This window comes from Dufourea novaeangliae, unplaced genomic scaffold (assembly GCF_001272555.1).
Source record: "Dufourea novaeangliae isolate 0120121106 unplaced genomic scaffold, ASM127255v1 scaffold16, whole genome shotgun sequence".
In the NCBI taxonomy this organism is placed as follows: Eukaryota; Metazoa; Arthropoda; class Insecta; order Hymenoptera; family Halictidae; genus Dufourea; species Dufourea novaeangliae.
Window position 1 is genome coordinate 902,365 of NW_015373891.1, and position 15,287 is coordinate 917,651.

Genomic DNA, 15,287 nt, shown 5'->3' on the forward strand with positions numbered 1-15,287 from the left:
TGGTCGTTCCAGAAACTACAGAGTAATGTAGATCAATATTTTATGTACAGTAAATTATACCGTCATTATACGGCGGATGTTTATGGAGATATCGATTTTTATGGATTATTTTGCGGAAGCTTGAACCGAATAGGGTAACTGTAATTTGTGTTTCTGTCGATTCCTAAATAAATTACAAGTCTGATTGAAAAGCCAAAATTTTGCATGCTATAAATTCATGCAAAACTTTTTCATTCGAGACTTTGTTTTCGAGTAAATCGACATGGAAAATCTGCTTGACGCAAGCAATTGAGTAGGGCTTGGTTAGCGTGTCTGTTCATTGCATTCCGTTTCTACTTACACGACCATGACGGATACACGCGTTTCAGATTGACTTTCAAAGTCGATTCTCTCGAGAATGCCATTATAAATAAGAAAGTTTTATTTTATATTTTCGACTTATTTTTTCACGTAGAATCACCATACCCGGTTTCATGCCTCGTATATAGAGGGTGGTTTTTTATTAGAGATACAGATAAGGTTGTGGTACTAAAAAATAAGTCGAAAGTCCAAAGTGAGATTAGAACCTAAACTTTGTTGATTGCACAACTAACAACAACCATTCAACAATTTAACACCCCAAAATCACCCTGCACAATCGTTCATAAATAAAATCACTGTTAACACATACATTAATTTTACCTTGTTCTCGTGTGTTTCCGAAAATTATTTGCATACGCAATGTAAATTTTAACATTTCTTCTACAAAGAAATTCCATGTACCCAAAGATCAAAGGGGGCTCAAAACTATTGAACCGCAATGTAGTTATACAGGGTGGACCACGAAAAGTCAACAGCTCAGATTATTCTACAGCTAGCTGTTTGGTCGAAATTTTTTTTTGTTAATATAAAATGATTTCAAGAGCATTGAGACGAGTGTACCAAATTTTCTATCAATCCCCTCTTCCAAAAATTTGAAGATCACCTTCACTTACTATAATTTCTTTGAAAAAACAAATTATTTGTTACAACGCGTACTAAATTACGTATTAAAAGCTAGGCTAGAAAATAATAGGTTTATCTACAAAAAATTGAAGGTGCCTTGAAAGGTCGGAAAAAAAGGGTCCACAAAAACTTTGGTACAACATCGTGAATCACGTTATATTAGTTAAAAAAATGTTCCACCGAACAACTAACAATATAATAATCTAAGCTGATCGAGTTCCGTGTTCCACCCAGTACATCCAGTTTCCATCACACTTTCAGAGACGAAATCTCTAAAAAAAAAGCCCGAAGAAAATGTTGCTATCCATGTCAGCGGGCAGCGTAAGCCAAGACGGGCCGAGCCGAAAGTAAAGGGGATCAGCATAGACGGTCCCCCTCGTTACGTTTCACGCTCGCGTTCATCAATTTCCACGAGGCGGAAGAAGAAGAAAAAAAAAAGGTGTCGTCGCGTCCCAGGGTGAATGCTCGCCGGCCGTCGCTCGATATATCGAAAATATACCGGCGCGGCGGGCGTAATATACCCTCGACGACACGAAACACGTTCGCGCTCCATTTCCTCGATTCTTTTCCTCGGGAATGATTTCCATTCGTTCGTGGCCGCAACCTCGGTCGGTCGGTCGGTCGGTCGGGGTATTTCTTTCAGCACGATGCACGTGGGGAGGGGGGAATCCGCGCAGAGACCGCGTGTATGTACGTGCGCGAGTGCATATCTCGGGGGCTGCGATATAATGCACACTAGACGCAAGACGCTTCGTAGCCGCGACGACTAACGAAGTGCGTCGCGAATGGAAACGCAGACGAAACCACCTCGCCCTTCCCTCTTCACTTCGCCGCTCCACCCCCTCCCCTCTCCGCCGTCCCCGTTACGGATCGGACATAAAAGGTGTCCCGTAAAAAGGCCGGTCTAGTGAAGACGGTAGGTATTCTATGGCATACGTAGAATAGGGGTTTTTCGAGAGAAGAGCCTCCGTTCGTATTTCCCTTCTCTGGTATTTTTGTATGCAGTGTGTACCAACTGCTGCAACGCTCTTGGACCCTCGAGAAAATACACTCGACCGGTGGGAGTCGGTTTCCTCGATGGTGGAGGCTTCTATAGATGAAGCATGTTTAGTGTTGACTAGTGGTGCCAGAAATGGGGAAAGTGTCGTGGTGGAGGAACACACAGTAGGGTTGTAGTAGAGGGGGTTTTAACTAGAATACAAGGAACGGTGTGCAGAAGTCGTATTGGTGTGTACAGTAAATCTTCGATGAATGTTCGGAGGCTCCCCGGGATTGATGAGTAGACTGCGGATTTTATGCATTTGTAGGCTTTGTGAAATACAATAAAAGACTAAACTTTCATCGGATCCAATGAGTTTTTTATTTTATTCTGAACGCAATAAGATACTTAAGAGGAAAAATAAATATCTACTTTTGCTCCTGTCTTTATAAATTACTTTAGAAAATGTTATTTTGCATAAAAATCCGCAGTCTACTGACGAGGAACGGTTCCCAGATGTAACGCAGGCTTTTTAACGAGATTTGGTACAGTGTTAGACCTTTATGATAGACGTTTATGATACCGAAAAATGTTTTAGATACAGGTTAAGTGGTTTCGAGAGGTTTGTAATTTGATGCAAGTATGTGACATGTGGAGGACGTGAACGATATATTGAGATTAAAATATCTCTTAAATTAATGGTTTTTGGTGTGTAATTGTTGATACGCCCGGATATGGGGGTGATTCTACGTGGAAAAATAAGACGAAATTATAGAATAAAATTTTTTCACTTGAGACTTCTACTAAAGTAAATCGAATCTGAAGTGTGTGTATTCGACATGGCAGTAAGTAGAAACAGAATGCAATGAACAAACGCACTAGTTACATATATTAGTCGATTATAAATTTTATTTTTTTTTCTCGACTTATTTTTTCAGGTAGAAGCACCCACTACCCGATTGGACCACCCGTTATATGTATAACGTCCTGTAAATGTTATTACAGTTAGAAAAATAAGTTTGATCTCCACATGCCCTTTACTTTTTCTTGCCTAACCTTCTGAAAACAAACATATCTGGACACATTTAGTATCAAGCTGCTTTCTTTTTCTAAATGTATTTTGGAACGTCTGCTGATCTGACCTAATATAAACAATTGTTTGTTTAGGTCAGTCACACTGATCCGAGTAGTTAGGCGAACTGTCCATCGCCATCTACGACTTAGATTGGTTATTACCTTCCAGCTCACCATTAAATACAACATTTAAAGTAACGACAGAATACAATGTTACATAAATATTATTATGTAAATTTCATTTTCCTTTCATGCTTCGAAAGTCATATCTTCGTATTGTATAAACGCTATTCGGTTGACGCTACCGTAGCGAAAGGCCTAAGAAGGTCAAACAAATACAACACAAAACCTTTCATCCTTAATGTCTCCGAACTCTGTACGCAAACTCGTTCAACGCCAGTTTAAATATTCATTGAACCACTATCCACCAGATTTCCCTGTGCCGTTTAAGCACAGCATATCCAACGTACGTAGTAAGCTTTAACAATTCATTCCAACCCTAAAACATCCCTCCTGGATCATTTGGTTTCCAATAATCCTCATGTACCATGTACATCCACCATTTACGAAATACATCAAGACTAACAAAAGCTCTGTCAACGTATTCGTGACATCTTCCATTATAGAACGTCCACGGACTTATCGAAACGTTTCACGTCACGGTAACACATGTCCCTCCGGACCGAACAGACATTCATGTCCTCCGTATCCCTTTCTGCAATCACAAGCGTTCACTGCGCAATGTCCCTGGATAAATTCAATCTATTCCGCGTGAAAACTAGCCTCGAGTCAACAACGACTGGAAATCGTTAATACCAATTGAGACGAGTCCCAGGATCCTGGAATTGGGCAGATATTTGGATGCCCATATTCTAGATCGAAATACATCTCGAGCACCTTATTATTCGGCCCAGTATTCCCCGACGAGTTATCGGAATTCTGGGATCGATGGCGCCGGAATAATGATACTCTCAGCTCCTAAGGTTTCGTGAACCCGTTCGCAGAATCCAATATCGGGTGAACAGGATATGCATACACAATCATCTCGCGTCGAAGGGCCTAATTACTCGCACAACCGTTTCCGTAATTACAGGCGAAAATGTGCCGCGATTGCACTCGAGAAATACAAAAGCAGAAAAGTCCAGCTCCCCACCCCCTCCTAAATAGTAGCCGTTCGTTAGCGCGCGCATTACGTAGTAGTTCCTACGGTCAAGAGGACACTTGACCTACTCCCGTTCCACACGGCGTAATTGCCCCGAGGAAAGCGTAACGTTTGGCTAATAGTGAGTTAAAAAGAGGCAGCCACGTCGGAACGGGTTCCGTGTCGAGGGCGACTTCTAGTGTGGACAAACGAACTGACTATATAAGAAAGATAACTTGTGTATTCTACTGTGTCCTCTGGGTGTTGAAACTCTGGTCTTCGAAACACTTACAATTCGAGTTAATCGTTCGATGACGAACTGTCTATAAATATATATTCTACTGTATTCTCTCTGGACGTTGAAACTCTGGTCCTTGAAGCTCTTAGAGTCTTCGATGATGGTGCTAGGTCAATTTCGACCCAGACTCCATTTATCTTTCGCCTGTCGTACAATACACTCTTTGATGATTAACAGGTATAGAAAAAGGGTTCTGATTTCAGACAAAAAAAAAATATTTCAACAATGGTCCCGTTTCGATCAAGTTTTCTATTTCTACGACCGCGCTTACTTTTTCGCTGGGGTGGACCGGACGTTCTTCAGCTCCATCTCTTTGTTCGCCGCGTTGTTCTTCTCGGCGTTGTCCTGCGCGTTCGGCGGCGAGCTTTGCGGATTCAGGGGCCTGGTCACCGGAAGGGTAGCCGTGTTGTCAGCCGCGGCCGCTTCGACCTCTACGGTGGCGACTTTGCAATCACCGCCGCCCACCATCGCAGATTCCATATCCCCTCGCGACGGGCCCTAACACGATCGACAAACGTCACGGTTGGGATCTCACGACGGGGGAAAAAGGTGACTGGATCTCCAATGGAGATCCGAGAATACGAGATCACAACCGACGACGAGCTAGCGCCACGAATTGCTACACCGACGCCATTTTGGCGAACGCCTAAACCGGCCGTCGACGAGGTCCCGAGTATTCGAGGTGGCGAGCTTAATCCTCCGTTCTCGAACGTTTATCTTTGTATTTCGAGGGTGATCAATGTTCAGAGAAATTTGGAAGAACTCTAGGAAACCTCGGCGGAGGAAGAACGCGCGGATGATTCTGCGCGACGAATGGGCACCGAGGCACCATTTCCGAAAATGAGGGCAGGAGGTGGCGATTCAAAACTCTCTCCCGAATTGTTGCTCTCTGTTTATTCGATTCCGCGGATCACGCCTGCGCAGCTGGTTCCCCTCCCCTCTTGGGTTTTTTGCTCGCCGAGGAATACCGCTCGGAGCGCACCCCCTTCTGCGCCTCGTCGCGCGACTCCGGGACGACGGTATCTAGGCGATACCGTCTTCGACGAGATCCGTGCGTTATCTAACTTCGACGAAGAGAAAACAACGGGTGGGATAGATTACAGACACCCTTAAGAGAATGTTTACCTCGAAGATCATTGAACTGGTCTCATTGAAGAGTTACGTGGTGTCTGATTAACTGGGTAGTCAATGGATCGTAGGTCTATTGATGAATTCGATCTTACGTGATGGACGATGGTTCTCTGTTTACCAGATGCGCGACTCGACGATACTAACCGAGTCTAGGAGGTTAAGTCCCACAGGCATCGAGCGTATGCCACGCCATCGCATCTGGAACACGAGAAGACGACGGGGCGAGAAGAGCCAGAGAAGAGGCGACAGAAGATCGACGAAAATCGGCCAGTGTCGGGAAAGGAGGATCACAGGAGTACGTAACGTATTCAGCCGGGCCAACCCCAAAGAGGTTTCCTCTCTGTGATCCCGCGCACTTGGTCGAACGAGCTAATGGAAAATCCCGTGCACACGACCGAACCTGACCGCCCTTGAGGGTAAGAGGATCGAGAGCACTCTCTCCCTCTCGCTCCAGATGACCGACGACGAACCACACACCGTCGCGATCACCAACCGTGTGCGATGGGACACACGTCGACGACCGTGTCGTGTACCCAAAACCCCCGGAACGGAACCGTGGATCAGGCTACTAAAAACCGAGGCCCGTACACACAGGGCACGCGGGGACCAAGGAAGCTCACCTGCTGGAGAGGTGGTTCGCTGAAGGTTCTCGCGGTGACTGCACCCAGGGTTCGGCGGAAAAGGGTGTGAAGCGTAGAGACGGAGAAGGGATGGAGGACGGAAGGTCGACGAGAGAAAGAGGAAGTAGTCGACGATGGAGGGAGGGTGGATTGAAGAGGAGGAGAGGGGGCACGGTTAGGGTAGACGAAAGGAGAGAATAGAACGGGATGGGGGTATAGCGAGGGGATAGAACGAGTAGGCCGCGTGTGGAGTAGAACCAAGAAGAGTAGGAGAAATATAGATAGAGGGAGAGAGATACACCGAAAGGGAGTCTACCTTTCGGTGACAGCCGTAAGCACACGCCAAGGCGACGAGGGTTAATCCGGGAGGAAAATGGAACGTAGCCCGACCGACGGGATCGACGGACGGACGGACAACGACCGAGTGAGACGGACTATGTTATCGGAGCACGATGAAATGGGGGTAGAATCACGATCGCCGCCCCCAGCATCCCGGAGACTGAGGCTGGCCGGGTGGTACCTCTTCCCGGGCAGCGGCAGCTTCTTGCACAAGCGCACTGCGATCCCACGGTTTTCACTCCATACACATATATCCCGTCGTGCCTCGCTCTCTTTCGTCCCGTCCTTTTCCCGCTTCTGGAACCCCCCATTTTCCCTCCCCTCTGTCGGGGCTCCCTCTCCTTCTCCGAATCCTTCTCCCCCGGCTGGCTCTAGCGTCTTCTTTCACCCCTTTCGCGCGAGCACGACGGTCCTCCTTCCACCGCGGTTCCCTTCGGGCACCCTCATCTAACCCTCCACGAAACCCTCCCTCTCCATACCCCTCCGTCCACCCAACTTGTGGTCTCGCACAACGCCGTGGTCCAACGAGAATCCTCTCCACCATGATTCCTCTCTGTTGGTCTACCTAGGCTGGGGACACCCTTTTGTCCCCCATCGGAATCTCTCGCGTCGCGTCATGAATTTTTTCTACTCTAGGTACTACCCTTCTCGTGTGTCCCCGTTTTCTCCTCCTGGCTTTTAATTTCCACCGTAACCGCGGGTGGCTCGAACGACCCTCCCCCTACTCCCCAGTCATCCCCCAACGTTCTTCTACACGATTGTCGTCGGTCGATCTACGAGACGCGCGCTCTGGCTCGATTTAATCCGCGCTTTGGCTCTCTACAGCGTCTTTGGTGACGAGGAGCTTCGAGGAAAGTCCTCTACGCTCGCGATCGCGGTTACTGGGTTTTCAGAGTGGCCCTCTAGCCGGTCCAGTCTCTTCTTTTTCGATCGAGGGATTAGAGCATTCGTCGTGATCTAACGGATGCGTTGTTAGTTTCTCGATTTTTTAATCTCGAGCCTCCTTGTCTAGTCCCCCTTTTTTTTCGAATGCACGACTACGGAGCGATTCAGCACTCCCTCTCCGCCGTTCATTGAGACTTCTTGATGATAAACGGTGAATAAATATTCAGGTGAGCGTCCTCTTTCCATTTATAAACCACCGAGCCGGTGGTTATTTAAATATCCTTTCTGGTCTATTTTCAGCGATCTGGAGGCTGAAGACATCGGTTGCGTTCACCTGTCGCTACTTTGCACGGGTGTTCGTTGTGATCGGGAGCGCAGTCACCGGGAATCGATGAAGAACCCCTCCCTCAATCCTCTTGTGGGCTTTTTCGCCCGGCGACCTTTTGTCCGCGCGAAATTCTTTGCAGTAAACGCGTGCGCTATCGCGAATTCTTCTTCGCTCGCGCCCCTCAAACCGGTCCAATAATGTTCGAAGAATTTCGCGATGCACAAGGACAATGTTTCATTGAGAGAGCGTAGAATTCTCATTTAGAAACAGTTTGTGTTATCTGATGCACTTTCTGAGTCGATGTTTTACGAATTTCTTTCACCAGATTTTACTATTGTCCTTTGTGAGGGTGAATCTTTTGATTGATATGGGTCGTGTCGCTTCTGGTGATCGAGAAAACTGGGATAGGATGCCAGCTGAGTCAATGATTGCAGAGGGATATGTATCGTTTATAAAATTGCAAATATAACAGAACTACCTACGTTTATTGGAAACAAATTTTAATTAGCGATCGATTCAGCGAGCTCCTATAATCTGAAATATTGCCCAGCGCCAATCCTGTTATATGGACATACTGACGCATCCTGTTTTTTTTTTTTTTTAGAATTGATAAAAAATACATTTATCTTGCCTGCAAAATAACATACGGATTTAATTTACTAACCATTACGGAAATTCAAAGTGTAAGTCACTTTTTCCTGAATAATACGTTGAAAAATTGATTCTTGCTTTTCACAATTACAGCACACCCGACCAAAAAAATCTAAAAAAAAATTGAGAATAATACTTATGGGAATATGTCATTACTCTGAGAAGATAAATTTACAGTCCAATTCGGTCTGAAAACACTTTTGATCCCCTTATCCGGCTATACCCTTTATGAGGTTTGAAAAATCACTGTAAGCAGAAAAACGAGCACATATATGAACGTGAACTCCGGTCATTTGAACGAAAAATTATAGGTAGTGGTCTAAAAATGGAAGTTCCACGGTTAATCAGTTAAAAATGTCAAAACACTTTTGTGTCTTCCATTCGTCATATTCAAATAATGTCAATCATGTTCAAATAATGAATTTCCCCATCCCCTGTATCGGGTAACAGAAGTATTATTCCAAACAGGTGACTCTCTGTTCAAATAATGAATTTCCCCATCCCCTGTATCGGGTAACAGAAGTATTATTCCAAACAGGTGTTCCAATTAGAGATGGCGTGCAAAATCACTACCAGTGATTTAACTTCATTCATGACGCGATTGCGATTTTTTTATCTCGATTAAATTTGCTCACTGCAAGCAGAAAAACGTATTCAATATGATTTTACGATGAATTACATTACTATTCGTGTTTCTAAAAATCAGTAGAAAAAACAAGAAATTATAAAAGAGTGATTTACTTATTCATTACTCTTCATTGTTTCTAATTATTCACCGTCATTAATATAAAATATACAGGTTGTGTGTCGCGTGTAAAGAACTGTTAGGTTTCTCCACCAATCAGAAACGATCACGAAAAACCACTCGTGATTCACAAGTAGCAGTTCACGCCATCTCTACTTCCTCTACAAAACAGTGGTGCATCTTATTCAACGATCTCCCCTCTCCTGTTTCCTCCTCATCCGATTAAACGAGATTCACAGTGAACAATAGCCCCGGATATTCAGGAAATTCGGTTCATTCTATATTCGTGTCGCGCGCCAACACCACCAGGTTCCTCCAACGCCTCCGGGTGACACCAAACCCGCGTTCCCTCTTCGTTCCCACCGACGAATCTAGTTCTGGCTCGCGCCTCCGTTTCCCCGCAACTTTTTAATTCCATCAAGACCAGAGGAAGAGAGTCCGAGAGGGAAAGACGTCCAAGGGGTGGTAGGGGGCAAGGGGGAGGGGGTGGGTGATATGCTCTGTGGTTCTGCGACCCACTGACCCGCTCGATAACGCTGGCACCCGAGGTCAGTAACCTTATCCTACCACAAAATTCTCGAGCGTACACGACCCTTTTCGAGCCGGCTGACTGGAATCGACCCTTGATTACGATTCCGATCGGTGGTGGGAGGAAGAGGGATTATCTTTAATCCAGACGAAGATTGCTCGAGCTTTCTCTGTTCTCCGATCCCGTCTAATAACAACCATGGGAAGAATGTGCGTCAAAGACTCACTTCCGTTATCCCTAGCGTCGTCCTCTTAGTCTACCAGATACGAATAGATGATCCTACACGTACCTATTCTACCAACAAAAGAGTTCGAACCTTCGTCCCCATTCGCAGCCAGGCTCCACGCTTGGACGAATCACGTATCGATGTCGGAACGTACGGTAATGGATTTCCAGGGTTGTTTTTTCCGGTAGGGTCGGTGACCGGTTCCGAGGCGAGACGATCGAGATGTTTTGGCAACTGTCCACCGACGAATCCACCATCGCGTTGGGCTCTTGATTAGAATCTTCTATCCTGATTGGTGATGTGTCTTCTTTTTTTTCTTTTCGTTCGTTGTAGACGTGTATCGGTCACGGAGGTTTCGTTTACAGCGTGAAAAGGTGAAGAGCCTCGCGGCGCACGAAGTCACCCTCGATTATTCCGGTAATCGGTTCCGAATGATCGCGTGAGGATTATCGCGGTGGTGTGTCACGCGATAGCGGGCGGAATGGGAACGGTTTTTCTTTCTTTTTCTTTTCTTTCAGTCGATGGTTCGTCGAGGAGCGCCAGAAGATCGCTGGGACGGGAGGCATAAATGAGACGTAGATCGCGGTTCCCAGATGATCTGGATCGGGTCACCGATACCGGTGCAATACCGGTGCTCCAGGTGCAATTCTTTTTTTTCTCTGCGTGTTGTAATATCGCGTTGCAAGGATTGCGACAGGCCAGACTCACGCACACCGAGTATTGATTTCGAGTCTCTCGCTGGCAGTGCTGCCGCGATTCCGCGTCTCTAGAACTAAACCCCGGACCGAGGGGCTTGGGAAAAGATCAGTAAAATCGCGTATCCCCCCCCTCACCCTCCTCCAGTTTCCGAAAATTGTACCTTTCGATCTGTGTGCACTGTTTTCGTATGTAGAATTTCAGCTTTGCCTTCAGGCAGTCCTTTAGCTTTGTGGTAAAATGTTACTTTTGTTTATATTGGAATGTTTTAAGATTGTATTTGTTTATAAATTTAACAAGGTATGGATCAGTGGATTTGTTAAATTTCCTTTGTAATTGGAACATTGGAGATTTCTGGATTTAGGAGCCTTCGAAACACTCATCGATGATTTACTGTATATCGCTGTAAACGACAGATTCGAACCTACCTCAGTCGTTCAGAAAGACTGATAGATTATAAGTGTAATTATTACATTTCTTAAAAAAATATACAAAAATTTTTATTATCAATCAAGCAGTGGTGAGGCGTTTTTTCAATCGGGGCGTATTATCTCGTTTTACTGTACTATTATTAGAGCACTAAAAAAATTATTCAGGTGTTGCCTGAAAATTATATTTTCACATTTAGCAATCCACCGTTTGTACTCGATTTTTTTATCTTTCTCGATTATTTTCTCGTTCTTTATTCTTTTGTCTCAAGATATCCTATCACGGTTCATTTTTTTACAATGCAAAGTCAGATCGTTTTTATTCATATTTGAGTGCGTCGACCCGAATATTTACATTCCTCAGACGAAAACTCGGTTAAAAGACCGACAGTATTTCATCCGCAAACGCTGTATATTCTGAAAGCAAGCTATTCTCACCTTTCTTCTCGAAATAAGCGCGGTGTTTTTCAACGTTTGAAGACAGCTGGCGGATTCGCTGCTGTGTCCCGATTTCTGCGATCCTTTTAAAGAAATTCGAGGCACTTCAGTGCCTTCTTTTTTTTTTGCTCGCCGGTGACACGGTGCAGTTTACCTTCTTCGGGCGCGCATACTTGCATCGCCGGAAGGAGGCTGGTTGAAGATGGCGTTCCTCTTTAAGCATGAATATTCAGGAGGATAAATCTTCCGCCTGAAGATCGTCTACGCGGTCGATGATCCAGATAACGAAATTCCGTGACTTATGTTGGAAATCTTCGCCGTGCGTTCTCGTTCTAGTCGACTTTTGAAATTGATCCGTGTTCGCGCGTTAATCACCCGACCCCGCGGGAATGAATGGGAACGGCCGTAGTTCATCGTGGTTTATTAATCGCGGAAACTTTAAAGGAGTCGGGCGACGCGCATACCGTCACAGCGACGGGGATCCAAGAAAACGATTTTGTAATTGAATGGATCGTGAACGGGAATTCCTGGATGGATACCATTTCAAGTTTAAATTAATGTCATTTAGTTAAGTTGTAAATTACTGCTATTGTTTGAATGATGATTAAATAATAATAGGTATGGTTATCGAATTTACAGTGGGAAATATAAAGAATGTACAAGGTGGTCAGTAAATCGTGGCATAAACGATACAGTGAGATAGTAAGCTCAGTGTGTTCTTAAACAGATGTTTGAGTTCGGTTGGATACATTTGGATTCGATCAAGGACAGTATTGTGACAATAGGCAATACAAAAGTAATAGCAAATCGGACCTTGTCCAGAGCTAGGAAATATTTCTTCTTCAAATAATGTATAAAATCCCCAGTCTCCTTATGACGTAAAGAACATTGTTTTACACCTTTATTTGATATTGAATGACCGTGTACTATAGATCATTGAAATTGTCTAAACATCCCCTACTCTACCAGAGATAAAAAAGTACAGCATGCTTAAAAAAAAATGACTTAGAAATCTCTCAAAACTTTCCACCTAAAAAAGAATTATTATTAGCATATTATGATCCTCTAGTTGTCATACAATTTTTGTAAATAAAGTTTTTTTATATCTTCGAAAAAGAATAGCTATTTCATCCAGTCAAAGTTACTGGCACACCCTGTATACCCTAGCCCGATGGAAAGCCACTAATGCGAGGAAATCAACGTTAACACGCGAGAACACTTTCGATCGTGTCACACGAACGATCAAGCAGTCGAGGGGCTCGCGTTCAACAACATCACCATTAAGTATTCCCGTCAACCCAAGTTCGAATCGTTCCAAGACGATTCGCCCCGTGCTAATTAATAATAACCTTCCGCCCTGGTCTCCCAAACGTCTCAATTATTCACGCGACGATCGTCAGCAGACGGAAGTCACCGGTCTTGGTTCAGACAAAACTCCATCAATTATCGTCGCTTATACAACGAATCCCACAGTTGGTCTCGCGGCGGGTCTTTGCTCGAGTATCTTCGTGGTTCGACAGCCGTTTCCGTTTGTGAACGTCAATTGGCAGGTTTCTCCGACGCCCCGAAATAAACGATCGCTGTGGCACACGCTCGAACACGCAGATGCCCACGCGACCTATAATAAGCTCGTCTCGCGGTGTCTGTCAGGTGGCCGAATCGTAAAACCGCGAAACGGCCCGCTGGGCTATTTTCGAGCGGCCGAAAGGGCCTACCAGGAACTGTTTCGCGATAGCGGAAGCTCTTCAGGCCTACGTAACGATAGCTGAGGCACCACGTGGCGCTTGGACGGTGATGATTATCATACGAGTCTAGGAGGAATGGAAGGTTTTTGAGGATGAAGGTGTTGTGGTACGAATGGTAACCCTTAACTGGTGAGGTGGGGGTCTTGGGAACCTCATGAATGTTTTTAGAATATTTTTCTTTTATTCGATAGTTAGTTAAGGAGATGCTTGTTTTGATGTTATTTTATGTGGAACTGCAAAACAAGTATTGTAGTGAGTAGATTACTGATGTTTATGAATTTATAACGTGACTAAAGAATCTATGGCTAAAGTATCATTCACTTCGAAAGAAGTCGAAAATTGTTTCTTCAGCACATTTTTACTGTTTCGTTTATGCAGTCCGTGTTCGTTTACAGACGCTGCGATCGCGATCGTAATGTCGAGTGTATAAAAAATGGTACACTACATTTTCATCACTACGCTGAGTGTACCATTTTTGGTACACAGCTTAAAAAGTACAACAAACATTATTTTATACAATGTACACTACCGGCCAAAAGTATGATAATTCCCCAATATTATCGATAATTTCCCAGAATCGAAAGGAATTCTATACTTATAGCATCAGTACTTTTATTGTAAAAGTAAAATATTAATACCAGCAATGCGGTACTTCGACTAAAAAAAAAACCGAATAATATTTTACATTGTTGAATCGATTTTCAAATCGTTAACACGAGCCTGACTCGATGTTACAGGGCAAGGGGTTAATTATCACACCTGGTCCTATACTTTAGGCCGGTAATATAATCGCTCCCTTGTAATTTATCTATCATTGAAAGAAAATATCACTTGGCTTGGAAATCAGGTCCACTAGTTACCAAATTTAATACACGCGGACCCCAGCGTGTTAACCGACACCCACACAGAATTTCCCGGCCTAAGATCAACGAAAGAACATCGTCGAACCTTGTCGTCCCGGCTAGACGTGATTCGGCCGTGGGTCGTCGTAAAAGGCCGTTTCGTTCCGAGGGGGGACGACGGTAAGAATGCGCTACACGTAAGAATGTACTCACTTTGCGTTCTTTGGCAGCGTGCCATTCGTCGGGCCGGTGTGCGTGGGGGTGAGACAGAGGGGCGGATTGTTCGCGTTCTGAGGCACCAGTGGCTGCCTCGCGTGAGCCGGCGACGTGTGCGACCCGTATCCGTCGGAATTCAGCTGGAACCGATAAATTAGAGACTTCAGATCCATGGACAGGGGTGGGTGATGTGAGGTGGAAAGAAATTGTTGTCGTCGACCACTTGGAATATTGGCTGCGGTGGAAAGACAGAAAAAAAGAATTTTCCATTTATCCTGTTTGCGGATGGATCTATTCGTTGGGCGAGCCATTCAGATGGGGGTGGAATATTCGAGTCCGACCTGAAGACTCGACGAACTAATCGATTCTTTTCTCATCGTAAGAGGTTGTCGTTACTTTGAAAGTTCTTTGGTAGGAGAGGGGGGAGTGGTGTTGGTGGAGAGGAACTTGTCGGGTTTCCTTGTAGTCAAAGTTTACGGGGGTCACCCGCCAAGTGTCCAACACCAATTTTCATAAATTCGCCGGAGTTGCGGTGTCAAGGATATGAAATAGTCTCTTGGTCGAGTGGGGTGGAAGTATCTGTACGAAGGTCACTATGGAGACTTTATAAAACGTGGAGAAGTTCGTATGGATTTCTCTTACATGACGAAAGTGGTGGTTGTAGGTGGAATTCATGTTAAGAGAAATGTGGTAGAATTGAAATGAGATATGTCAAGTGCTTTGCAATTTATCCTAGTAGAATACCAGTCGAATGGAACTAGCCTTAAGCCACGTTTCCACTTATGTACATTGCAGGTTGAAAGTTTGGAATTACTTCTTAATACTAGATTTCAGAAAGATACTTTTATCGAAATTTAGCTGAATACCGTAGGGTTCTGCTATTTAAAAGTATAATGGGTCGAAATGCACGTTTCCAAAACGTTAAACAGCTTTATCTAGTTATTATATATAAAAAAAATATCTAATCTACCAAAAAATTAATATTAAGATAA

General features: G+C 44.6%; 1 protein-coding gene across 1 annotated transcript in view; it reads right to left on the minus strand.

The window, feature by feature from the left end:
- LOC107188321 overlaps positions 1–15,287 on the minus strand; it is a 39,464-nt gene that overhangs the window by 9,807 nt on the left and 14,370 nt on the right. Inside the window, exon 3 of the mRNA XM_015576600.1 lies at positions 14,293–14,435. Coding sequence (XP_015432086.1) covers positions 14,293–14,435 — 143 coding nt within the window. The remainder of the gene's footprint in view (positions 1–14,292; positions 14,436–15,287) is intronic.